Source organism: Corvus brachyrhynchos, unplaced genomic scaffold (assembly GCF_000691975.1).
Source record: "Corvus brachyrhynchos isolate BGI_N302 unplaced genomic scaffold, ASM69197v1 scaffold283, whole genome shotgun sequence".
Lineage (NCBI taxonomy): Eukaryota > Metazoa > Chordata > Aves > Passeriformes > Corvidae > Corvus > Corvus brachyrhynchos.
Genome location: NW_008237409.1, coordinates 3,278,327 through 3,302,554, shown reverse-complemented (window position 1 = coordinate 3,302,554; position 24,228 = coordinate 3,278,327). Strand labels below are relative to the sequence as shown.

At 40.0% G+C, this 24,228-nt stretch overlaps 1 protein-coding gene across 1 annotated transcript in view; it reads left to right on the top strand.

The window, feature by feature from the left end:
* The first annotated feature begins 1,093 nt into the window (after nt 1-1,093).
* Nucleotides 1,094-24,228, top strand: part of ULK2 (unc-51 like autophagy activating kinase 2) — a 34,272-nt gene continuing 11,137 nt past the window's right edge. Inside the window, exons 1-17 of the mRNA XM_017731000.1 lie at nt 1,094-1,202; nt 2,420-2,461; nt 10,542-10,574; nt 10,938-10,974; nt 12,154-12,327; nt 13,414-13,487; nt 14,004-14,105; nt 14,456-14,514; nt 14,824-14,906; nt 16,918-16,968; nt 17,347-17,432; nt 18,024-18,195; nt 19,094-19,154; nt 19,395-19,487; nt 22,450-22,587; nt 23,593-23,738; nt 23,974-24,054. Of these exons, the coding sequence (XP_017586489.1) occupies nt 10,545-10,574; nt 10,938-10,974; nt 12,154-12,327; nt 13,414-13,487; nt 14,004-14,105; nt 14,456-14,514; nt 14,824-14,906; nt 16,918-16,968; nt 17,347-17,432; nt 18,024-18,195; nt 19,094-19,154; nt 19,395-19,487; nt 22,450-22,587; nt 23,593-23,738; nt 23,974-24,054 (1,387 nt within the window). The 5' untranslated portion in view covers nt 1,094-1,202; nt 2,420-2,461; nt 10,542-10,544. The remainder of the gene's footprint in view (nt 1,203-2,419; nt 2,462-10,541; nt 10,575-10,937; nt 10,975-12,153; nt 12,328-13,413; nt 13,488-14,003; nt 14,106-14,455; nt 14,515-14,823; nt 14,907-16,917; nt 16,969-17,346; nt 17,433-18,023; nt 18,196-19,093; nt 19,155-19,394; nt 19,488-22,449; nt 22,588-23,592; nt 23,739-23,973; nt 24,055-24,228) is intronic.

The window sequence follows — 24,228 nt, the reverse complement described above, 5'->3', positions numbered from 1 at the left end:
GCTGCGGTGGTGGTGGGGGGGTTTGTGTCCTCTGGGGAGTTTTGACGTGCTTTGGGTGTTCGGGGAGAAAAAAGAGCCGAAGGGAGGTGCGGGCTGGGCAGAGGCCCGGGGCTGCCCCGCGGCCCTGAGCCGGGATCCGGCCCCGGCATCCATAAACCCTCTATTTTTTCCCTTCCCTCAACCCCACCGGCCTGTCCGCGGTCCCACCGCTCCTCCCCGCTGTTGGCAGCTCCCTGACATAGCGGCGAGGGGAGAGTTGCAGCTGTAGGGGAGGCTGAGCCCTTTGTTTGTCGGGAGGGTCATGTTTATCTCGCTGGATAACGAGGGATCTAATGGAAAATTGTCTCCTTTGGGATTGGCTGAAGATTTCTTAAATTCAGAGGTGTCTGGTTTCCTGGCGTGACTTGCTAATCTCCCCGGATATTCATAGTTACGTTATGGTTTCTTGATGCTGTGAGTTTATTCTGGTGCCTAAAGAGCTTTGCTTTCCAGAAAACAGCCCTTCAGATTTAACATTTTGGAGGATTAAGGCAGCACTCACATCTTGGAGAGGCACAGTGCAGTGATTTTGGGGTTAAAAAAAAAAAGGGGGGGAGAAAGGGAAACGGAAACTTTAAAGGCCAATGGAGGTACTCCCACCTCACAAATAAATAGTCAGTTTATTTTTGAATAATTTATAAATAGAAAATACATAAGCTTACTTAAAACAGAGCAGTTTTCATCCGCAGAGCATAAAAAGGCTTAAAATGAGAAGTTCTTTAAGGACACTAAAAGTAACTTGATCATTGTGAGAAGGCTAAAAAAGCAGATACATAGCACTGCTACCAAAAAATAAATGGGATATGGTTACTTGTTTTTGGGGGTTTTTTTAAAATGCTTTGGAGTTCATTAAAATGCAATGTAGCTGAAGCTGGATTTTAATAGCTGTCTAAGCTATTGTGGAATGAAATAGTTCTTGATGGTATCATGTGATGTAGTAATCACTGGTGGGTAGAGGAGGGGTGATCTTGCAACTTTTTCTCAGTGCTTTACTGGATAGTTGTTAGAGGATAAAGTTAAAAAAACAACAAAAAAAGTAAACTGACAATACTTTTTTTGTTTGCTTCCAGAAAACTGATTGGGAAGTAGCCATAAAGAGTATTAACAAAAAGAACTTGTCGAAGTCACAAATCCTACTTGGAAAAGAAATAAAAATCTTAAAGGTATGCTAATTTGCAGTGATTTTTAAAGCTGCTTTCCTTGAAAAGGAAAAGAGACTTCTGACCTAGTTCATTCCAGGTCATGGGTGGTATCACAGTAATTGCTGTTGTGCTGTTTCTTTGTTAGGGATCCAGAAATAAAAATACTAAGAAAAACAGAAAAAGATACACCTTTAGTTCTGGAAATGTCTCAGAACAGATTATGAGCACGCTTTTGTAGTTAAAAGCAGAAGTTGTTGTGGAACCAGTCTCTGTGCTTTGCTTATGGCACATGTGGAAGACTTTGTCCTTCTGGATGGCCAGTGTGACACCTTTTCCCAGCAGATCATAGCTGAGGGTGAAGCATCAGTCTTTGATCTTTCTGCAACTTTTTTGCTCAAAGCTGCCTTGAAAGCTGAAATCAGTGAGCTGACTTTGATTCCTGAAGCAGCTGCCCACTTCTGACCTGTGATAATTGCCTTAAAATGTGGAGTGTGGCTCTAACAGAGGAAATGTAACAGAGCATCCTTCAGTTTTTCAGTGTTATTTTATGCAAACATCTCCTTGGGTGGTCATTCAACATTCCCTGCTCTCTGAATTTCACATCTCATTTCACACAGCTTTGCAGTAATAATGAGTGCTGCTTTCTTCCCGTGTTTCTGAGCTTCTCGAGATACATCACTACTTTATATACTATTATATACATATTATATACTCATTTACTTATTATACACCAGAAGTTGTAGTGTTGGGTGTATGAGTGTGCTGCAAGTACTTAACAAACAAAAGTTAAAAATAAAGCATGAGCTGTCCCATGAGTTTCATTTAATGTTATTTGGTTTAATTTTCTTTGTACTCGAAAAGTAAGGTTGATTTGAGCATGGTCTAGTTGGTTACTTCACTAAGAAAGAAATTGTGTAGGAGTAGAAAATTAAATCTAGTCAGTTTTCAGTGCTCATTAGAGAATCTTGTGCTCTGATACTTTCTGCAACAAGTCACAGACATTAAGTTCTGGAACCCAATGTTTTTATGACCTCTGAAGATATTGCCTAACTTCCTTATCCTGTAAATATTGTCAAAATAGCTGGGATTTCCTCCAAATTCCATCAGATGGTCTTAAAAAAATCTCTTTGATTATCACCAAATCAGCATTATCAGCATATTAAATTAATAATAATAGTAGTATTAATAATAGCAATAACACTAACCTATTTTCATAACAAAAATATTTTGTTTTACAGGAACTTCAGCATGAGAACATTGTAGCTCTTTATGATGTCCAGGTAAAATATATTTTGATGCCTTTTTTTTTCCATTGAAATTAAATTATGAAAAAATATATGTGTATACTAAGTAGAAAATTTTGAATGGCCATTTATTTTGTTGCTGTCATCAGTTTGGTATTTAGCAAAAACAAGTGGCAGCAAGAGCAGCATCTTGGAGATCTCTGTGACAAAGAAATGTGGTGTTCAGCCTTGTGTCACAGTGAGGAGGAACTGAAGGAAGTAGAAAACCACAATCACATGTATCTATTGCCAGTGCCTGTGTGTTCAGAAGGACAGGGTACAGTGAAAAAACCAAGCAGACATTTGAATCTTTTCAATTAAATTGCTTCTCCTCTCTTTATTCCCAGAGTCCTGCCTGATAAAGTGGAGGAGTTACTCTGCAGGCTATCTAGGGTAGTGAATTCTGCTTAGTAGAAAGTACATTTTTGTGTCCTAAGGCCTGCCAGTGTTGAGCAAAGCTAAATAAGACATGAGGTAGCTCATACAGCCATTTGTTCTGCTTGAATGAGAGCTATACATTTATCTCCTGGGCTTAGATCTAATTTTAAATACAGAGTTACACTGATGGAAAAAAATTACTGAGAAGCACCTTTGGGGTATTGCATGGTTAAAGCAACACAAAATAGAGATTGTGACATTCAATGTTTCCTGTCTTTACACACTCACATGCTAAAAGCTTTTAGTTTGTGTAGATGTGTATCTTTTGCTATAGAAAGCTGTGTTCATGTGACATAAATTAGGTGGGCTCAGGTTTTCTAGGGCTGTAGGACACGAGTGACTTTTGGTAAAAAGCAGTGATGTTCACGTAGCAACTGACTGTGCATCAAAACTTGTAGTTTCAATCTACAGACTCTGTTTTTCCTGGATCTTGACTTCAAAATTCTTCATTTTTGAATGATACTTTCTGCTCTGAGAGGGAAAGTATTGTCTGTTATGCTTCTCGAGGAGACCAGGTTTTCCTGAGCATTGCTAAGTGGAAATAATCTGTCAGCATCCTAAATTTAGTACATCCAGACATCTCAAAAGCAACTGGAATTGTTGACTGAGGGTGTTGGTGTGTGAGTAAGCAGCTGAATTTCAGATTTACCATTTACAGTTGTTTATATGCGAAGGCTCCTTAGTCAGCTCTGCAGCTCAACCTGGGGGGAGTGGTCTAGTTAAGGATCTTGATGATTTAACATGTGAGAGTCTTGATTTATGCATAAGGAGAGACAGAGCCCTCTACTTGCCTATGGTTTCTTTACATAAAGGTTATTTATAAGCATAACTTTTAGGATTTTCTGTCCTGCCACAGGAAAGGGTGACAGGACAGTTCAAATGGTCCAGTGCTGCTCCATTTGAGAAGGGGATGTTGCTGCTTGTCACCAACTATTGTGTTTAGATTAAATGAAGAGTTAAAGCAAAGAGAAAGGCAAACCTGTGTCTTGTACCTTCATATATTTCAAATGCATTCGTAGCAAACACAAAGCTTGGCAGCAGGATGCTGCTGTTACAGAAGGAATTGCTTTGCAAAAATGGTATAAACAGTGTGCCACTTGCACAAATAAGCTTTTCCCTTTCTGCTGTTTGTGAAGTGGCAGACATCATTAACTTCTGTGATTACATTAATTTATAACCCAGCAAGAATGAACACTATGCAAGGCATTCATATGTCTAGTAGGCTGTTACACCTACTAATTTTCTTTAGCATTTCATGTTCTAGCATGTGCTGCCCCTTTTGTTTGCCAGAGTATTGTGAACAGTGATACAGTCCAGCAGATAAGACTTTAGGATTTCAAGCTATTTCTAAGTTTACAGAAGCTATTTTTTTTTCCTCAGTGCTGGAGCCAGTGAAGTCTGTGTCACAGTAGGAAGTTCTCAGTGTGAACGGGAGTCTGTTTTATTTTTGTAGTTCTGTTGGGCTGAAGCTTTTCTTAACCTTAGACAATTTGAAATAAGAAAATGGTCCTGTTTCAGATGCAGTTTGACAGATTGTTTAGCTGAATAAGCCAAGAGCTGATTGTTGCTCTGAGTTTCCAGACAGAAAAGATGCTGTGCAATGAAAGTGGCAAAACTAAGTGAAAAAAGTGTAAATTGATCGTGATCAAGAATAAATATTTTCACATCTCATAATATTAAATTATACTTTGAGATTAAAGCTGTATCCCTGCATAGCAATTTGGAATATATCTTTTGAGAATGAAAGTAGAGGGTTTTTTATATACTGCAAAAAGCTTGATTTGAATTGATTTTCAGGAGGTTCTTTCTCCTTCATGTCTCTTCATTTATGGTTGTGTTCCTGTTGCATGATCAGTGACCAGTCACACAAGTCAGCGTAATAAAGACAGATACACCATGAAGGTTTTAATTAAATCCAAGAAGAACTTGTGGGCCATTCTGCTGATTGTGCATGAACATTTAAAAACCTTCTCCACTGCTGTTCCTTCAGCTCCTGTGAATAGCATTTTGATATGTTATTAGTGTGTCTGGAGTTAAATTACTAGAAGTGCCCATTCATCTGGAGCCACACCCTAGTGAACTGGTGTATGTTAATGGTGGCATAAAAATGTTTTGTTCTGCAGCCAGCAGGATAATTGCCCTTGATTTCCGTGAGGTGGATGTGCAGCTCTGGCAGGTTTGAGCTGCAGATAAGCATTTTATGTAAGCAGAGCACACCACTGCTGCTGGTGCCACCTCCCAGGGCTGGGGAGCTGCACACACCAAGGTGTGGAAGCCACTGAGAGAACTTGTAGAGATTTTAAAATAAAAACCCTCCATCTGTGAGAGACAAATGTTTTTCAGCAGTAAAATAGCTCACCTCTAAATGTGAAATTAATTTTTTGTGAAGTGCTTAAAGAAACTCAGATAAAATAGAAGGATAGCAAGAGAGACGTTTTTCACTTATCTTTTTGGGCAAGTGTTTGATTGTCTGTCATTCAAGAATTAAAAAACTCCCAAATCTCTGAAATGGTTTAAGGATGTAACTCTTTTCCCATGGTGGTGCTGTGGGATGTCATTGATCCTGCAAAAGAAAATCAATCTTGGATCCTGTTAATTGGGGAAGTGGTGCTCAGTGTTTCTTAAAAGCAAAAGGAGTCTAAAATAACCTCTAACTTGCCAGCATAAAATACACTGAGATCCTTGGATAAAGTATTCCACTGAAGTATGAAGGTATCAGTAAGTTATTTGGAATGTTCTATATTTAGGGCATGAATTTACAGTTTTGTGCAGTTCATGATCCCAAGTGTGTGCTGAGTAGGACTAATCTCTTACACAGTGCCAGACAGTGCCTGTTTTAGCAAATAATTTAATTCAAGACCTCTCTAGAATGTCAGCCCTCAGAATGAAAGCCTGTAATGTATCTTGGAGATAGCATTTTAGGAGAGTGAATTAATGTCCTCACTGTATGCAGTCTGAAGTTTGCTGTTAGAACAGTAGTTTAGGGAGAACTAATTTCTAGAGTGTTATTAGAGAAACAGTATCTGGATAAAAATTGTTTCTTGTCTTAGCTTGTTGGTACAGAGCAGACAAAAAACCTGCAGCTGCTTCTGCTGTCCTTGGAAGCAGAGAAAGCCAGTGGGAATGGAGCCAGAGATCCTTCTGGGACCTACAGCTCAGCCTTTGCTTGTATGCAGAGCCCTGGAGTTCTTAGTAGGGATGGAGGGGAGGAACTGTTGTTTCAGGAGCAGGAATTAAATGCCTCTGGTTTACCCAAGGACTCCAGTTGGTCTGGTACTACTGCATGTGTTTCTTGAGATACTTGCTCCAGGCATCCCGTGTGTGCTCCTGATCTTGGTGTCTCACAGCTTTCATTGCCTCCATACTCCCATCACAGATCTTTCAGAACAGGGATGTCTCAATGGCTTTATTTTTGTCCCCTCACCTCCTTGCTTAAGGCCTTTGTGTTTGTCACTATCCATCGTCTGTGTCTGTGTGGAAATAGTCATATGAGAACATGCTGTTCAGATAAAAAGAAAAATCTTGCCCTGTAGCAACTGTAAAGGTTTTGAAACACCACCTGGCAGCTGGTGGCAGCTGAAAGGTTGGTTATGACAGTGCAGGAATGATGCCAGTGTAGATGCTGGAGGCTGGGGACAACCAGAATTAGAATTTGTTCTGGCCCACAGAACCAGAGTTGGAGTTACTACACAAGCCTTAGCTTACCTGCTGCGCCTAGATGCTGTAATTTGAATTTCAGAACTGTTTCACAGGATTTTCTGGCACACAAGTGTGCTGAACCTTTGTGCTGAGAGCTCTGCTTTTCCTTGGTGCTGGGCAGCAGAGCAGCCCCTTTCCCCACTTGCCATATATTGGTTAAATACAGCATTGTACATAGCAGCAAATGAATGATTTCTCCATGGCTGATTGCTCTTTTATGTGAATAATTGGCAGCATGCGCCCTGTTTGAATCCTACAGGCACATGTCAAGTGACATTTAGTCTGAGATTTAACATTTAGTCAGAATTACAAAATGTTCAGCCCTTTAGGTGATAGGAGCTGAACGCAGAAGTTGCTGCTGTGTTACACTCACAAAGTAAACCAAGAATGTCTATAATACAGAGAGAAACAGCCTTTAAAAGATCTGGACCTGTCCTTTTTCACTAAATCACTAGAATTTTTGCCAAATGTATTTAAAGCTGAAAAAAAAAAGTATGTTCCTGGCCAAAAAATTATATCCAATAGAGCACAAATGAACATAGCAGGAAATTAATCAGATAATAGCAGTGCACAAGCTGTCAGGGTAACTCTCATGCTTTTGGGACTCCCATCATAAACTGCAATGAAATAAAACCTACAGGCTCGAAGCAAAAAGGGAAGAAAGTACTTGCCACAGTGTCTGCTTTGGGAGCTCACTAAGCTCCTTGCAGACCTTCAGCTTGTTCTAAAGGAGGACTTGTGAACCAAAATGAAATCTAGGGAATGTTTCTGCCAGTACTCCAGAGATCCAGCAACAGCTCTTGGAAGTAACCAAGGATGTTTTGACTTCTTTTTCAATTAATGTTTTTTTAAATGGTACTACTGTGCTGAGACTGTGATTCAGGTTGGAGCTTCACATCCCCCAGGACAACTGGTGGAAGCCTTGGATTAAAACGTAGCAAGTTTTGGCAAATATGTTGCCTCTTAACCTCTTTCTCTTAGGTTTATCTGCTTACCTTTCAGAATTGTAAAATGGTTTCTTATTAACCTTTGCCATCTTTTACTTCAGTTTGCAAGTAAAACTTAGATTCAGAATAAAAAGGAGCAAAAGTGGGTTTTTGTCAAGAAAACTTTAAGCAGCAAAACAAGGGTCGCTGGGCAAAACTGGTAATTGTTGCAACACAGCAGAAATTTGTTTTGCTTGATTATTTATCTAGGTAGAAGTGTAGGTCAGAACAACTTCAGCAGCACTAATTTTGTGATCTGTACATCAATGCAAATTGTTGAAAGCTTTGTTATCTGTTTCAAGAGGCAGTTTAAAATAACTTGCTAGATCAGCTTTATTCCTGAATGTTAGATCTGAAACATGCTGGTTTTCTAATCTTTCCATTTTGAGCGCTTTGCTCTGCTTAGCAAGTCAACAGCTGTTTTGAACTAAAGCTTGTGTTGGTGGGATACTGAAAAGTGTTTGGTTGGGAGTTCAAGTTGGGGCAAGTTGTGGCTGGGGAGGTTGGTATCAGTTCCGTGCAAGCTATCACTTCCTCACTACGAATTGGAGAGAACTTTTGAGCCTGGGAAAATGTCTTTGTGGAATCTCTAATCTGCTCTGCTGATTTATTAAAAAAGGATTGTCCAGGATACATTAAGGAAACACACTCTACTTCTTACTATGACTTCACTTGGTGACTTGATTTGTTATTTTTCATCAAGAATATCAGTCAAAAAAAGGATGACTAATGCTATATAAAGGCAATCCAGTGTGATTTGTAGAAATGACTATCTAAGCAGGTAAGGACTGGTACAACAGGGCAAATCATCAGCTCTGTGTTTCTGAAGAGAGAAGTTCATTTGAGAGGACTTTGTTTCCAAGGGAATCCAGCAAACACATCCTCTTAGTTTTGTTATGAATAAATGTCTGTCATGAGCTGAGCATTACATGCTGCCATAAGCTGCTGGTTTTGTGCAGTGGAGGCTCTGATGCTGTGGAACATCTTTCTGATTCATGGGATTGCAATGCTCGGGTGGAAATCCAGGAGCTGAGCTGCTTTCTTGTCACTGCAGAATGGATTTTCTGTCCTTCTTAGCTGGGTTGTTCTTTTCCACGTCACAGTTGTCCTTTAAGTGAAGTGATCCTCAGTTGGCAGAATTTTCAATTTGATAAATTGGGATCTCGGTTGATGTTTGGCAGCTTTGGGGTTCCTGAAAGAGAGTTTCTGTCTTGGAAGGTGTTGTTGCAGAGGAACACTGCAGAAAGGAACAATTAGCATTGTATATTTTCAGTAATTTACAAAGCAAGTAATTACTAATGGTGTTTTTGCTTTGCTGTATGCACTGAGGTTTTGAGGTGTTTGTAGGAATGTAAATTATGGTTCATGTTGGCCACAGCTGTTGCAGAAACATTGAACAATTGGGACTTCCTGAAATGTGATCTGCTGCTGCTTTAATATTCTATATTGGTTGGAGTTTGCCTTTTATTCCCAACAGATTTGACTCATGTTCCTAGAAACTTGCTTTCTTTGAAGCTAATTTCCAAATGTAAACAAATCTGCAAAATGTGCTTGATGTTCTGGGCTGGAAAGAACCTCAAATGCATTTCTGTAACGGAGACATGAGTTCCTAAATGCTTCCCAAAAATGAAGCAGACGAATTCACTCTTGAGTTAACCTTAAACCAGCCTGTTCATCTTGCACTGTAATTATTGCCATTATCTGTAGTTGTCTGGATATCTGTGTCTGTGATGGATTGGCTTTGATGGGTTGTGCCATCCCTGACCTCTGTGCTCTGGGTGATGTTTAGGGTTGTTGGTTTCTCCAGCCTGAGCCCAAGGGCCCATTTTTGCTTTTATTTCTCTTTTTCAAGCTTTCTAACATAAGCTGTTAGTGAGCCCTTGACAATGGCACCCTGGTGATAATTCTTGCCAGAGTGGTCAAATTAAACATCTGCTGAAGTTTCAGTGCAAGCACTGAGAAAGGTGACTGAGTTCACAGCATTTATTTTGCTGTGCAATGTCCCTTTTGACTTTCTTGTGACACTGTTTAGCAGGATTTAGTCAGACTGTCTGCAATCCCACTTCCCACTGGGGCAGGTGCCTGGCCTTGTCTGGTGCCATCTCACCCTTTTCCTTCAGCTGTCTTAAAAGCCATATTTTCCCTCAATCTGTCACCTCTTGTTTAAGTTTATTTTTAAAGGGAAAGGGAGGTAACATACTCTGTAACTAAAAGCATCATCCTGTTTACAGTACACTTCCCTTATGTTTCCTTCCAGTTCTCTTTGTGTTCTTTCCTTTCAATCTTAATCGGCTCAGAGGGAGAAAAAAATACTTTTTCTTTATAAAAACTCTCAGAATCTTCAACTTTGTAAGCCCAGCAGAACTATTTTTTGCAGGAGACTGTGGAAAACAATGTTGATAATTAGCAGAGACAGGTCAGGCCTTTCTTCCCTCACACAAAATAAATATTTGGAAAAAGGATGAATGTTTTTGTTGCAGTCAGGTTTAAGCAGAGATATATATATTTTTAGCAGGATTTTGTGGAGTGTGTAGATAATTTAGAAGTAGAAGTTAGGCAATCTGTCTTTCAGGAACTTTTCCACAATTACAAGAGAGGGAATTCAGGTTGCAAATAGGTCATGGGAGGTCAGTGCTTTGGAAAATCTGAGGAGGATGGACACAGCTCACAGCTCTGCCATGAGGAACATGGCAGGGATGTGCTTCTGCCAAAGGCTTGCTCAGGGAGACACTTTATGGAATTATTGCCTGGTGATTTTATTCTTTTACATATGAAAATGTTTTTGGAAATGTAGAATATTTCATGGTGAAGAACGTACACTTTTGCTATGCTCTGAAATTGTAACTTTACATTAAGATGTCTCAGTGATTGAAAAATCCCATGTTACACTTGGTTAATGCAGGTACAGACTTTGTCTTCTGGATTCTTAAATCTGTTTTCTTCTCCTCGTTTAGGAAATGCCCAATTCTGTCTTTTTGGTCATGGAGGTATGTGTTAACATGTATGTTTCTGGTTGATTTTAAAGACTTTTAGACCTACTCCTTTGCACAGCTGCAAACTAACCATGGCTTGCTAAAACAAACAATTTTGAAAAGTAAATTATGAATTTCCTATGCCTCACTAAATTTATCAGCACTGTTTGTTTCATAAATTATTCAGTTTCATGTTATGATACTGTAAGTATTGATGAAGTGAGACACCTCAAATTATTAATTACAAATAATTAACAAAGAAATTTTAAGGCAAACAGCTGGAAGCAATCTAATTTTCATTAAAAGATTACAAAGTAGAAATGATGTAGCAGGTGTTTCAGTGGTTGTATTTTGAATAAAACCCTTTGTTTTTAACAGTACTGCAATGGTGGGGACTTGGCAGATTACTTACAAGGTAATTGATTATTGTATTTCCCTATTATTTTGCTTTACATGTTTATATTCAGTGTTCCTGACATCCATTGGTGTTTCTCTGAGTCTTCTGCCTGTGCTTTAAATGTGGGTGAATGTGATAATAGACAGAAAATGCTTTTTTTTTTTTTTTGCCACAGCTGAATGTAACATTCCCTTATTTGTCAATGAGGGAGAAGCTGTAGTTAACCATAAGTAGCATGCTGAAAAATGTGTGGGTTTCTATTTCTAAGACTGCATTTTGGGGGCTGTTCCCAGTGTTTTGATTCCACCTGTTTTCTTTTCCGAGATGTGAACTTAAAAGCACTGATTTACTTATATAATAATGCTCTCAAGAAAGAGGCAGTGCTGGCTTAGGAGAGATTTTCCATGATTCTGCCCAAAGTGAGGACAGAATTTATAGAATCATGACAAATGGATTCTTCTTACAACCAAAATTTTGAGCAGAGATGTTAATCTTCATATTTTTCATGATGAAAATGTTCTACTTGCCCTTGTATCTCAGTGTGTTGAAGGAATCTTTTTTTGTGCACATCTATTGTTATGGTAACTGTGTGTATTAAAAGCTTAATTCACTTGCTGTTAAAACCTTTGGAAAGACTCAGACAGTGAAATCCAGCTCCTGTGTTCAGTGCTTTTTCAGGCTGCAGAATGAGATAATACCTTCTGAAGAGACTTTCTAAAGTAGATCTCATTTTTTTCCTTTCAAATTAATCTTATCCTGGATGAAATTTCTGAGCAGAGTGGTTCTCAGCATCCCTATAATGATTTGTTTAAAGAACAAGTTTTATGGCTTCAGGTTTTACCGTGATTTTTGGATACACTTTATATGAAGTTCTTTTATTTTCTTATCTCCTTTGCCTTTTTAGCCAGTTTAGGATTTAATGGCGATTGAGAAGTTTTACAAATATGATGCTACCAAGTTGAATAAACTACTGTAAAAACAGATGATTCAGAGTTCTGTAGCTGCTGTAAAACTATAATGATGTCTATATTTTTGAAAATATTTACATGTGTAGAAAAACACTGGGGATTGGATCTGATTCATAATGATTGGATTGTAATTCACTATGTTTTCAGTTGATCACTGTGAAGCTTATTGCTTTTACCCAACGATATTGATATTTATCCTCCCCCCTGCTCCTGTGTGTGTCATTCCCAGCTAAGGGGACTCTCAGTGAGGACACCATCCGAGTGTTCCTGCAGCAGATTGCAGCAGCCATGCGCATCCTGCACAGCAAAGGCATCATCCACAGGGATCTCAAACCCCAGAACATTCTGTTGTCCTACGCCAGCCGTCGGAAATCCAGTGTCAGTGGCATACGCATCAAAATAGGTAAATTTTCTCTGATTGGAAAGGTAAATCAACACTGTTGGATTGTTTCCCTCCTCAGAAATGTCTCTCTAGTTCAAGTACTGGATATGGAGTGCATTCAGTTGATGCAAATCAGACAGCAAGTCAAGAATGATGAGCTTCATGCTGTGATGCATTCTCAGGATAAAAAAAGATTGAATCATAAAGACCTTTTTGATTAAATCTGCAGGACAAATCTATTTAGCTGATGTTTCTAGTACTAAACTATTTTAATTAGGCATAAATCTAACTTTTGAAACTTGGAGTAGCCTTTAACCCATTTCAAAACTGTGTGTATGCAAGACTCCAGTTGCAGTTCCAGCTGTTTGCTTTTTTAGTGGTAGACCCTTCTAAGGGTTTTTTGCGAAGTGTAGAAATGAAGGTTATGGCCTATTTTTGGCATGGCAGAAGGGAGGCTTGGCCTTGTAACAGGGGAGAGATGTCAAGTATTCAAGATACAACCAAACTCCTCTGCAGAGGCCACTTCAGGAGTTTTAATCACTCCTTGTTGTCTGTTAAGCGTCTAGTTAAAAATACCTTGCTTTTAGCAAGTTCTTTCCTATGCTTTTGCTCAAAAATTGCCCAGGGGAGGCAAAACTTCTTCCCTTGCTGTCCTTACTTGATAGCTTCAGATGCTTTTGCCTGCATGGAAAATTCAGGCACCTGAAACTTGACTTCTTAAACTTGTACCTGATGTGATTTCACTGCAGGCAGATTGTATATTCATCACCCTTAATGAGCCATTTATATTTAGCCAGTGACTTTAATCCTTTCCTGCTTTTGCTGACGCCAGGCAGGCTGTTCTGCAGCTGGGGAGGTGCCTGAGCAGCAGTTTGTGCAAATGATGTCACTGCTGCTTCTTGGCTTGCTCATTTAAAAGATAATACATTATTCTTTCAGCATGACAAAGATTCTACTATTCCATGTAGCTGGCTAGATATTAAACCTGTCTTTTTTTCAATCCCAATGTTAATTGTAGCAGATTTCAGTCAGAGACAGGTGATTTCTAGGCTGTAAAAATTTGAAAATGATCTTTCTTTTCACTGACCAAGGTTGTTCTTTACACAGCTGACTTTGGGTTTGCTCGTTATCTGCACAGCAACATGATGGCTGCAACTCTGTGTGGCTCCCCTATGTACATGGTAAGGGGCATTTCACATTATCTTGCTTATCTCAAACATTCTCCTGCCAGAACAAAATAATTGACTGCTTGCAGATTGGCAAATGCCTCGTGTTGCTTTACAAGGATCAGGGACAGAGTGCAGTTCCTCTTTCCATAGTTTTACTACCTTTTTTTAGCTTGGGATTTGGAGATCGTGATTGTTAAAATCAGAGAGACATTGAACATTTCTTAGTGCTTCTTTGTCCAAAGGAGAACTGCAGAAGCTAAGTAAATAACACTTCCCTCTTCTTCCCAAGCATGCCACATTCTGGATGCTTTCTTCAGAACATCAGCATTTCTAGTTTTTTTGTGGTTTTGAAACACAGCTTTCATTTTAGATGGAGTTCTTACCTCTCAAGCCGTGTGATGCACATGAAAATGTTAATTTTCTCTTGCAATAAAGTGGTCTCTGCTAATACTGCTCTGACAGGAGATTCATATTGCTGTGGCTTTGCTTTTTTTGTTTTCCCTTCTGAGACTTTGCTGTTCTTTCCAGGCCCCTGAAGTGATTATGTCTCAACACTACGATGCTAAAGCAGACCTGTGGAGCATAGGAACCGTGATTTATCAGTGTCTTGTTGGAAAACCACCTTTTCAGGTAACACTCGCTTTCCTTTTCCATCTTCTCAGTCTGAAGGACGTTCCTAGGGCTCTTGCTTCTAGTCAGGAAAGCAGAAGCAAGTCATGTCTGAGTGTAGTGTTGGTGCTGCAAAGGCTTGAGAATACCAAGGGAGAAGTTGTTTATGCTTAGTCTGCGTGATGAGTGTGTTCAATCCAGAGGAAATACATAAATAAGGATCCTCAGTGCTGAAGTCACTGCTCTGCTTGGTGTTTTTCCCCCTTAATGCCCATATGCAAAAGCCTCCTTTTTGTGTATGTGTGCTTAGGTACAAAAGCTATTTCCTCCATGAAACTGAGCTTTAATTAATGTACATTTTTATTTGGCAGGCCAATAGTCCTCAAGATTTGAGAATGTTTTATGAAAAGAACAGGAATTTGATTCCTAGGTATGTCACCATGGCCTTTCCTGTCACTTACACTTGTTGATTGAACACTTTTTCATCTTGGGGAATGCCTGGGGTCCATAAAAATATTTGCTGCTGCTATCTTGACAAGGATGTAGTGTGATACCAGTGAGTCATGTTGCATCTTGCCTTCCTTGTACCTAGCTGAAACTAGGTGTACCAAGGCTATAGAGCACAGATAGTGATGACTTAGGTCGTAGCAGAATGCTGATTTCCTGAAATTCAATGTGCTATGCATTATTCAATGCATGCATTAAATTTAATGCATGTTTTACTTCCTCATGTGTGCAGCATTCCTAGGGAAACATCAGCTTACCTGGCTGACCTGCTGTTGGGTTTGCTTCAGAGAAACCAAAAAGATAGAATGGACTTTGGTATGTATTTCTCTTTTCCTCTTGCTCTTTTGACTTTCCTTGTTAGTTGTATTCATGTGACCAGAGTAATTATCTTGACCTTTTGTCTACAGCCAATTATGTGAGAAGTGAAGGGGTTTTTTTTCTTCTCTGTTTTCGTAAAGAAGGCAGAGTAGCTAAAATAAATCACTGTCAGTATTAAGTGATGTACATAAATCATGTTGTTGAGTAGTGAAATATAAATCAGTTTAATTCTTTCAGTTGGGCCCTTTCCTTTGAGGGTTTGCTGCTATACCTAAAATTTCATATTGAAGTCTTATTTCTGTTACTTTAACTGGTTTTGGCATCATACTGGGAGCAAACATTTCTGATCTCCATGTGATTGCAGAAATGTAACAAAGTACTGGAAGAACCCACTTTAGAAACACACTATTGAAAAGCTAAATCTTCATTAATTCTTCTTAGCTGCATCTTGTATGTCATGATATTCATGCTGGTTATTTAAATTTTATAGCACTACTTGTCAATGCAGTTTTATCATAGCTGCCAGGAAGTGTTAATCTTAAAACTTTAGTTTTAGTTTAGTTTAGTTCAGATCCAGAAAAAGCTCACAATAATTGGGTAAAATGTCATAAATTCTACTGACTGTACCCAGAGGTCAATATATAAATCTCTATGTGTAGGAGAAATAATACATCACAAACATGGACTGTGAGTAGTTGATTCCACTCTGCACTCTGGGTGTGCTGATCCCTACGGTTTCTTCAAACATGGGGAATTCACTGTATTGCTTGTGGTGGTGGGAGAAAGCATTTGTGCTTCGAAAGAAAAATAGAAAGCAGAATGGCAGTGATGAAAGTCATGTTTTCCTTGGCTGAGCCACTTAAAGGGCCTCAAAGGGGCTGCTCTGGAATGTGCTTAGCAAAGGGAGTGAAAGGGAGAGTTTATAACAGAGCCCAGTCGCTTGTTGTTAAAGTAAAAATAGCACTGTCTTGTTGATCTTCCAGTAATATAAAGTAGAACAGCAGGTGTTGTACAAAAGCTGGAGAGCACCTGATCCTTGTGTTAAAGTTAATAATTACATAGTTCAGGCATTACAGCTTGATTCCTTCCCTTATTGGGTCAGGGAGAAAAGTGTTGCTGAAGGAAAGGAGATACTGCAGGCCTCAGATTCCTTCTCTTTTTTTTTTTTTTCCTTGTTATTTGCTTATGTCTGAGGCACAGCATTGTTTTGCCTCAAGTGTTGAGACATTAAAGTTCACCCAGCTCAGCAGCTGGCTCCCACCAACCCTCAAATTCCCTGAACCAGCTGAACACTGCTCCTTGCAGAACAAAACTTTCCATGTAACCTGGTGGCCAATTGGTTATGCTCAGTTAAAAGTGCCTCAGCATATCCATTTACCACAAAAGCAAAATATTTCTAATGTAACAACAGTGAGTTCACTGAGGAATTGTTAAAGAAATGGTGTCTGATTCTGCTTTATGCCATGAACTGGCTGCACAGGTCGTGTTCTGCTGTTGGGAAGTGGAAAGGAGAATGGCTCTGCTGTGATTTTTTTTTTTTTTTTTTTTTTGCCACCTAAGGTGTAGCATTAATGGATTCAGAAATAAATGTCAATCCTTGAGAAACGCAGAGCTGAAAATACTTCCAGTGTCTGGTGTGAAAAATGCTCACTGTTTTGAAGAGCAGACTAAAACTGAATTACTACCACAGAGAACATAATTTCCTCAGCAGTATAGGAAGGCTTCTTGTCTTCATGGCTTTAAGTGCAGTCATAAGATGTCCTCCAGTGATTCAGTCTGATTTGCCTTGCTGACTGATGTTTGAAGCTATTCAATTGATTCTTGTTTCCTTTCCAAACTCTTCAGCAGCACATACCATAGAAAGCTTTAATCTTTTATAAGCTCTTCACTCTCTGGCTCTGCAATGTTGATTCTGGGAAGGCAACCATTTATCACCATCTGCAATATAGTCTGTAAATTCTGTCATTTGTACATCTACTCACAGTGGTGGTTGTTTCTTGTTCTACAGAAGCATTTTTCAACCACCCTTTCCTGGATCACGTTTCAACAGTGAAAAAATGTGAGTAGGTTTTGGGTTTTTTGTCACTTATTTGTGTAAATGATGAACGTTGCAGGCTGGGAGGGAGAAAGATCTGCCAAATATCACACTAAGTGTTTATGAGACATTTTCCTCAGCCTGCCTGTTGTTGTGCTCTATTATGAGGCTGAGTGTTGAATCCTTTTTTGTGTTATGCCAGACTGAAATGTGATACTTATTTACTTGTTCTTTTGACGTTTCCACTGAACTTAAATACCCTCGTGTGATTGAGGATGTGCTGTTCTTATAAGCTGTGTAAGGGCTTATGAATGAGAAGCAGTGAGGAAATTTGTTTGAAATTCAGTCTTTTGAAGTCTTAGTCCTTTTTTTTTTCCCCCCCTCTGGGTTTTTCTCTTCTAGCTTGTCCTGTACCAGTGCCCACGTACCCAGGCTCAGTCTCTGGCAGTTCCTGTGGTAGCTCTCCTTGTCGCTTTGCTTCTCCTCCAGTAAGTTCTGTGTTACACAACAATCTCCAGAAAATGCTTTCTGTAATGTTTAGCCAAGAGTTCATGAATTTTTTAGATCTTTTAATTCTGACAGTGTAAACTGTCATGTTCAACAGCAAAGAGCAAGGAACACCTCTGTCTTTTCCTTAAATACCATTAACATTTTGGTGCTCTCTTGCTCCTTGTGTTGTATCTTGTGGGGTTTTTGTTGTTCTGTTTGGTTAAGGTAAAAAATACATATAAGTATCATATGCTAGAGTAGCAAATCTTTAAATGTTCTAATATGGTTTGCAATGTAATGGCTGTTACAGATAAATTTTGAATTGGCCCTTGTGGCTAAGGCCCCTTATTACAAACCAGTGGCTTCAATTTGATGTGACATTTGGAAGAGGTACATCTCTATCACCAGGAATGATTGAATAAATCACAATTGTTTAAACTCACAGTCTAATCAATACAGAACTGTCTAAACTGACACTACAGGGTTATCCAGTATTTGAAATTTCATAGTTCAAAAGCATTTCTACTTTCTGAATCACTGGATTTACAGTGGGTTTTTTTCCCTTTCTTTTTCCCAATGCCCCCCTCCAGTCTCTGCCAGACATGCAGCACATTCAAGAAGAAAATTTGTCTTCCCCTCCACTGGGTCCTCCTAACTATCTTCAAGTCTCTAAAGACTCTGCCAGTACCAGTAGCAAGAACTCCTCTTGTGACACAGATGACTTTGTTCTTGTCCCACACAATATCTCTTCAGACCACTCGTGTAAGAGCCTTTCTTATTTTTACATCTCAAACCAATTTTTATTCATAACACACTTCTACCTCCCGTTGTTCTTTGGCTCTCTTTGCTCTAAATGTGTCTGAATTCACATTGAAATTAATTTCTGTAGTTTGATTACTCTCTGGAGGGAAACTCTTTGGTACTGTATGTCCATCAGGGACATTTTAATCTTCAGTTGAGCAGCCAAATATGTAAGAGGGGTGGTTTAAAGTAATGGAAAATAGTGGGGCTTGGCAGTAGAAGAAGAGATTCAGTTGTAAACAACTGCTGATAAAAGACACAAGGATTCTCTTGGAATTCTTTGTGGAAGCAGGCACTTTGTTTCCTCCAGACTCCCTGAACATTTATAGCTCATGCTCTAGAGCTTTAAATAAAAAGTGTAGCTAAAAACATAGAACACTTCTAACATGAAAGGTAAAACATCAGCCTGGGCTTATACAAAGGAAAGACTTGGATGGAGCACATTTATGACATGGGCCCCAACCTGAATTGCACAAAATCAGCTGATTTCTGGACAATGCCACCAACTTGTGGTAAATATTTGACTAAATGACTGCCTGGAGAGTTTTTGTCATCCATTGTTGTAAACATCCCAGTGCTGATACCTTGTACCCCTAAACAATGGAGTTTATTTCAAAACTGTTGTTAATATGAAAAAAACTCATGAACAAACAGCAAAATAACTTGTTAAAGAGCTCCCTTCCCCAGTTCCATTTATGTTGGGGGTCACATTTGAGGTATTTTCCTACACAAAATAGTTTGTGGAAAACTTTTGTATGTTCACAGAAGTGGTTTTTTTCTACAACAGCAGTATTGGAAATGTAATTTTTTTTCTGATTCTGCTTCCTGATGTGGGTTTTGTGTGTGTTCCCTCCTGCAGATGATATGCCTTTGGGAGCAGCTGGCAGGCGGGCTTCCAGCGAGTTCTTGATGTGTGGAGGGTAGGTGTGCTGAGCTTCTTCCAAAAGAAACCTCTTCAAAGATTGATGCTGCAGCTGCAGAAAGGGGTTCTGGGCTTTTGGCACTGGGTTGTCATAGCTCTGTGGACTTTCAGAAGGATTACCAAGAATTGATTTTGATATGAGTATCTAAACAGCTTGAATTAAGGAAGTTTTGCTGCCAAGTAGAGAGTTTCTCTGGTGTGAGGACCTGTCTTTTGACAGTGGTTTTTGTTTTCACAGGCAGTCACCATTAACTATTTCTGGAAGCTCAGGAACTGTACAGAAACCATCTTCAGCCTCTTCTCGAAGTGCTGCCTCTGGTACAGCTAACAGGTGTGTGATGTGGCCTTAGAGTCTCTGCTATGTTATGGTTTTGGCTTTATTTATTTATTTTTTTAATTGTGAAACTGGACTAAAATAGAAGCCAGACCTCTTTTTTCCAGCCTCTCTACACTGCATGCCTTCTCTGGTATATCCCCAAAAGATTTCCTTAAGGAGTTGAGAGCATTCTTTGTCTGTTTAAATTTTGAACTGTTTAAAAGCACAAATATAGGGACATAACTGACTTGTCTTTTTTGGTGCTGGGAAGCACAGCACAGCCTTAATGTAGTGAGTCAAGATGTTGAATGCAGATACGTTTTGAGAAGTGGTTGTGAGAGAAGAGGAACTTTGAAAGCCCAGATTGCTGTGGATTTGTATCTTGTAGCTGGTTTGGTTTGTCTGGTCACTGGGTGTGGCTTTTGTGGAAGTGATTACCGTGAATTTCATGGCTGTGTCTCACAAGATGCCAAAGTCACATGAAGGAGCTAAACATGTATTGCAGGTTTTCCATCAGCAGGACTGGTAATTAGTGCCCTTTCTTCCACATGGCTGTAGGCTTCAGTTTCTGCTGGTTTAAAATAGAACTGATTTTCATCAGTGGTGCCTGAAATCTTTCCTGTGTTATATTGGAAAAAGTAAAGCTTAATGATGGAATATCTAAGCAGAATTTGTTCAAGTGATGAATTTTGTGATGTTTTCAGAACAAACAGAAAGAGGATGAGTGGCTAACTGGGGAATAGAGCTATTATGTTGGGTGCATTTTTGGCTTGTGCCAGTGCTAGAGGGCTGCAAGTCAGCATTATTTGTTTAGAAATGCTTGTCACAAGAAAAGTTTGCTACTTTGTGCTGATCTTTGTGCAGTTGGTGCAATCTGCTGACAGGGGCTGTCGATACAGCTTTTAGCGTCATGTTTTATGTTTAAGGGCAGATAATGGGGATGGTTTGCCTGTAGAGATCCATTTGCTCTGAATTGGCCACGTACAATGTAGTATAAATACACTGTTCTTTCGTGTTTTGTGTCAGGCAGAGTTTTTAGAGTTAGTAGTTTTATGAAAATATGCCACTTGTGTCATTTGTACATTACTAAGAGCTAAATGGTCATGTGATTAGAAACAGGTGCCTACTGTTCACACTCTGTGTTTGTACTTTAATAGTTTGATTTAATTATTGGCTCAGTTAATTCAGTAATTGCATTTGAGGCTGCTTGGGGCATGGTCTGAAGAAAGCAGTGTGTGTCTGGTATTCTACAAGATGCTGGGTTTGGTTTTGGGGTTTGGGTTTTTATTTCCTGACCAATGTTCTTTCATTGTTTGTGGGTTGCTCCTTTTAGATTTTTGGTGTTTTACAAAAGGTTATGCCCTGTGAAACAGGGAATCTTTCTGCTTAACTGATCAAACTGAATTAATTGTGCCTATAGTTATGCTGTTGTATGTTGTGTGTCTTCACAGACAGTCTCCAACCAGAACAGGCAGGTTAGGTTGAGGTGGTTCACTCTCCTGTGGTTTATTACCAGTTTTATTCTCTGGATCTCAGAGAAACAAGATTTGCATGCAGCTCTGCACACATCTGTATTGCATTTTCTCTGACTGGTAACAAACCTCATCAGACTGGAGGAAGCCTGGCCAGAGCTCAGCTTTGGGCCTGAGCTGGGGAGCCCCAATGGGGCTGTGCCTCTGCACCACAGCACTGCTGCCTACAGTTAGCTCACAGTTCTAGAGCTTGCCTGGACTTACCTGCAAGGCTGTGTGACAGCAGGGAAAGGCATGATGCTGAGTTCTTTAAAAGCTGAAGTGCCTTCATGGTCTCCTGAGTGTCACTGCCACAGTTTAAATTACATCTGCTTCCCTCTCCTGGAGGAGAGGCTCCCTGTGCTCCCTGAGTGTGCTGTGTAGTCATGGCAGGCTGCCCACAGCCTTCCTGTGGTTTCCACTTGGGAGTCCTTCTCCTTGCTTGGAAGTTTTCAGGCTTTCTGCTGACTGTGTGCCCACAGCCAACTTCCAAATTACTCTGGGATCCAGAAACTGGGTGGCAATAGCAGGACAAACTTATTTTCTTTTTCTAAGGAAGTTCTGCACATATTAGGAAGTAATATTTCATTCTAAGAGGTAGCAAAGAGAATAGGACAAATAGAGTAAAAAAACCCACCAGATTTCTATTCAGCTGGAGCTATGCCGTGAGTGCTGCAACTACCTGTCTTCTAGAGAATTTTTTTCACATTTCTTCTAAGAATTTGTAATCTTTCTTTAAAGACATGGTCAATAAAGGGCCAGATAATAAAGTGATTATCTTCCAAACAGCCCATTTGTTTGAAATTCTTTCCGTTGAATTCTGTTTTCCTTTAAAAGTGTTGGTTACTGATTACATGCAGTGGTTTGAGTCCCTTATCAGGGGCCACACTGAGGCGAGGCAGGTCACTGCCACTCCAGCTGAACTTGGCCAATCTGCAATTGGAATCTGTGGATGAATGTTCAGGTGTGTGGTTTTGCTCCTCCTGCCAGGGGTTGGCTATTAGGTAACATGTTTTCCTCCTGCAAGTTCACAGTGTCTCTGGGGATATCTCTGCCTGTGCTTCCGTGGCTTTTGTCCACATTCCAAGCCTGCTCTGAACTTCCTGTCCCTGGCGCGCTGGGTTTTCCTAGAACGCTATTTTCAAGTGTGGTAAACACAGCGGGCGGCTTGGCAGGGAGTCAGAGGGATCTGGAGATCTCAGTGATGTGTGACCAAGGGCTGACTCCCAGCTCCATGTGATCCCAGCCAGTGCAGGGAAGGCAGGGAGTCTTGAACAGTTCCTGATCCTCCTCCGTGCAGAGTTGGAGCTGGGTTAGGACAAGCCGAGATCGCAGCGCACCCAGTGAGCGCAGAGGAAGTTTATCTGCCTGCTTCCTAGATTTTCTCAAAATTCTTACAGTCCAATCCTGAGAGAGAGACCTGCCTACCTGTATTCATCTCCTGTCTCCATACCCTCCAACTTCAGGCACTGTCAGCCTTCTGTGTCCCCCCGCAGCGAGACGGCGCCCATCCCGGTTCCCACCCAGCTACGGAATTACCAGCGCATAGAACAGAACCTCTCCTCCACTGCCAGCCCTGTGTCCAACCCCCACGGATCACCCAGGTGAGGCTGGGCTTTTTAACTCCTTTCTCTTGGGTCTGGTTGGTGTTTGTGCCCTGGAAGATGTCCGTGCTTTCTTGCTGAGGTCATTTTATTTCCACACTGAAGAGACATTTCAATGATAACAAATAAAAGCCCTTCACAATCTCAAGATTGTTGGATGGGCACTTGAAATATTTTCATGAAAACAAAATGAGCTTGTTCTTTCACTCAAAATGCAACCCAAGAAGGTAAAAAGATGAAGTCTTGCTTTTTTACTGCTCTTTGTGTATTGCATGGCATTACATCATGAACTGGAATGTCAGTAATAAGTTATGTTTTGTTTCCACACATGTAATGATGAGATGAATGCTTTGTTGTGTAGAATATCAAGGAAACAATTTTTGGCATGCTAATTAACCAGCTCGTCTCATTACAAAGCTCTAGTGAGCCAGGCTTATTCTCTGCCTTGTGGTCTACAGGATCAGGCTGGTGAAGGTCAAAGACTCATAAATAGACTACTCAGAACTCTGAAGATCTTTACAAAAACAAAACCCAGGGTTTCTTGCATATTTTTACCAGGATCTCTGATTTGATTACACTTGCTACATTTGGAGAAATGCCTTTCCCTTAAATAATCTGTTTTTAGTTATCTGAGCTGTATATCAGACCCAATATGAAAACTTTCTCAGAATCTTTGCTGATTAAAAAACGGACATTTACATTAATATGTGATTGTGAAATAAAAAATTTGATGATCAAGTTGTTTGAAGATTAGGGTGTACTGAGGGAAATCTATTTTAATGTTCTCCAGTTAACAGACTATTATGGCACTGAAAGTTTAAAAGTGCTTGTGAACAAAAGGACTTAATGATTATTGTCAGTGTGGAAAGCTTAGCTTAAGTTCTTAGCTTTCTCTTGAAACACCAGTATTTCATTTAACTGATCAGACTCCTCAGGGGGGATTCTGAAGCTTATCTCAAGGAACCAGTGACCACAGTGTGTGTGACCATTCTTTTACCTTGCCAGAGCTGGAGTTGTGAGACGCTCCAACACCAGCCCAATGGGTTTCATGAAGATGGGCTCGTGCTCTCCAGTGCCAGCTGACACTGCCCAGGGCATTGGGCGTAGGTTGTCCACAGGATCTTCCAGACCATATTCTCCTTCACCACTAGGTAAGCACAGAAATGCTTAGCAATTAGCAGACCTTTATCTGGAACAGTAATTCAGAACTCGAATTCTTGCTTGAAATTAATCTTAAACCGCAACCTGCCCAGCTCGGTCACGTGTGCAGAAATAATTTCTGTTAAATGGCTCACAGAGGTAAACTAACTAGATTTTCACTTGCTTTGTCGTTGTTTGTAAGTGAAGTATAAAGTGTAAATACGCATTTTGGTTTTGTTTGCCTAGTTGGAACCATACCTGAGCAGCTTGGGCACTGTTGTTGTGGACAGCTCCAAGGACATGAATCAAGGAGTAGGAACTTCTCAGGTGAGTGACTTTGGACAATGCAATCAGCATTATTTTCATAGAGCTTCTAGAGTATTTTGTGAAGGGGAGAGAGCCAACACACATTAGAATGGGCTAATAGGAGACACTGAACTTTTGTGGAAACAGCCCATTTGTGGCCTGGGTGGCACTTTTGCCCATAACTAATTCCCTACA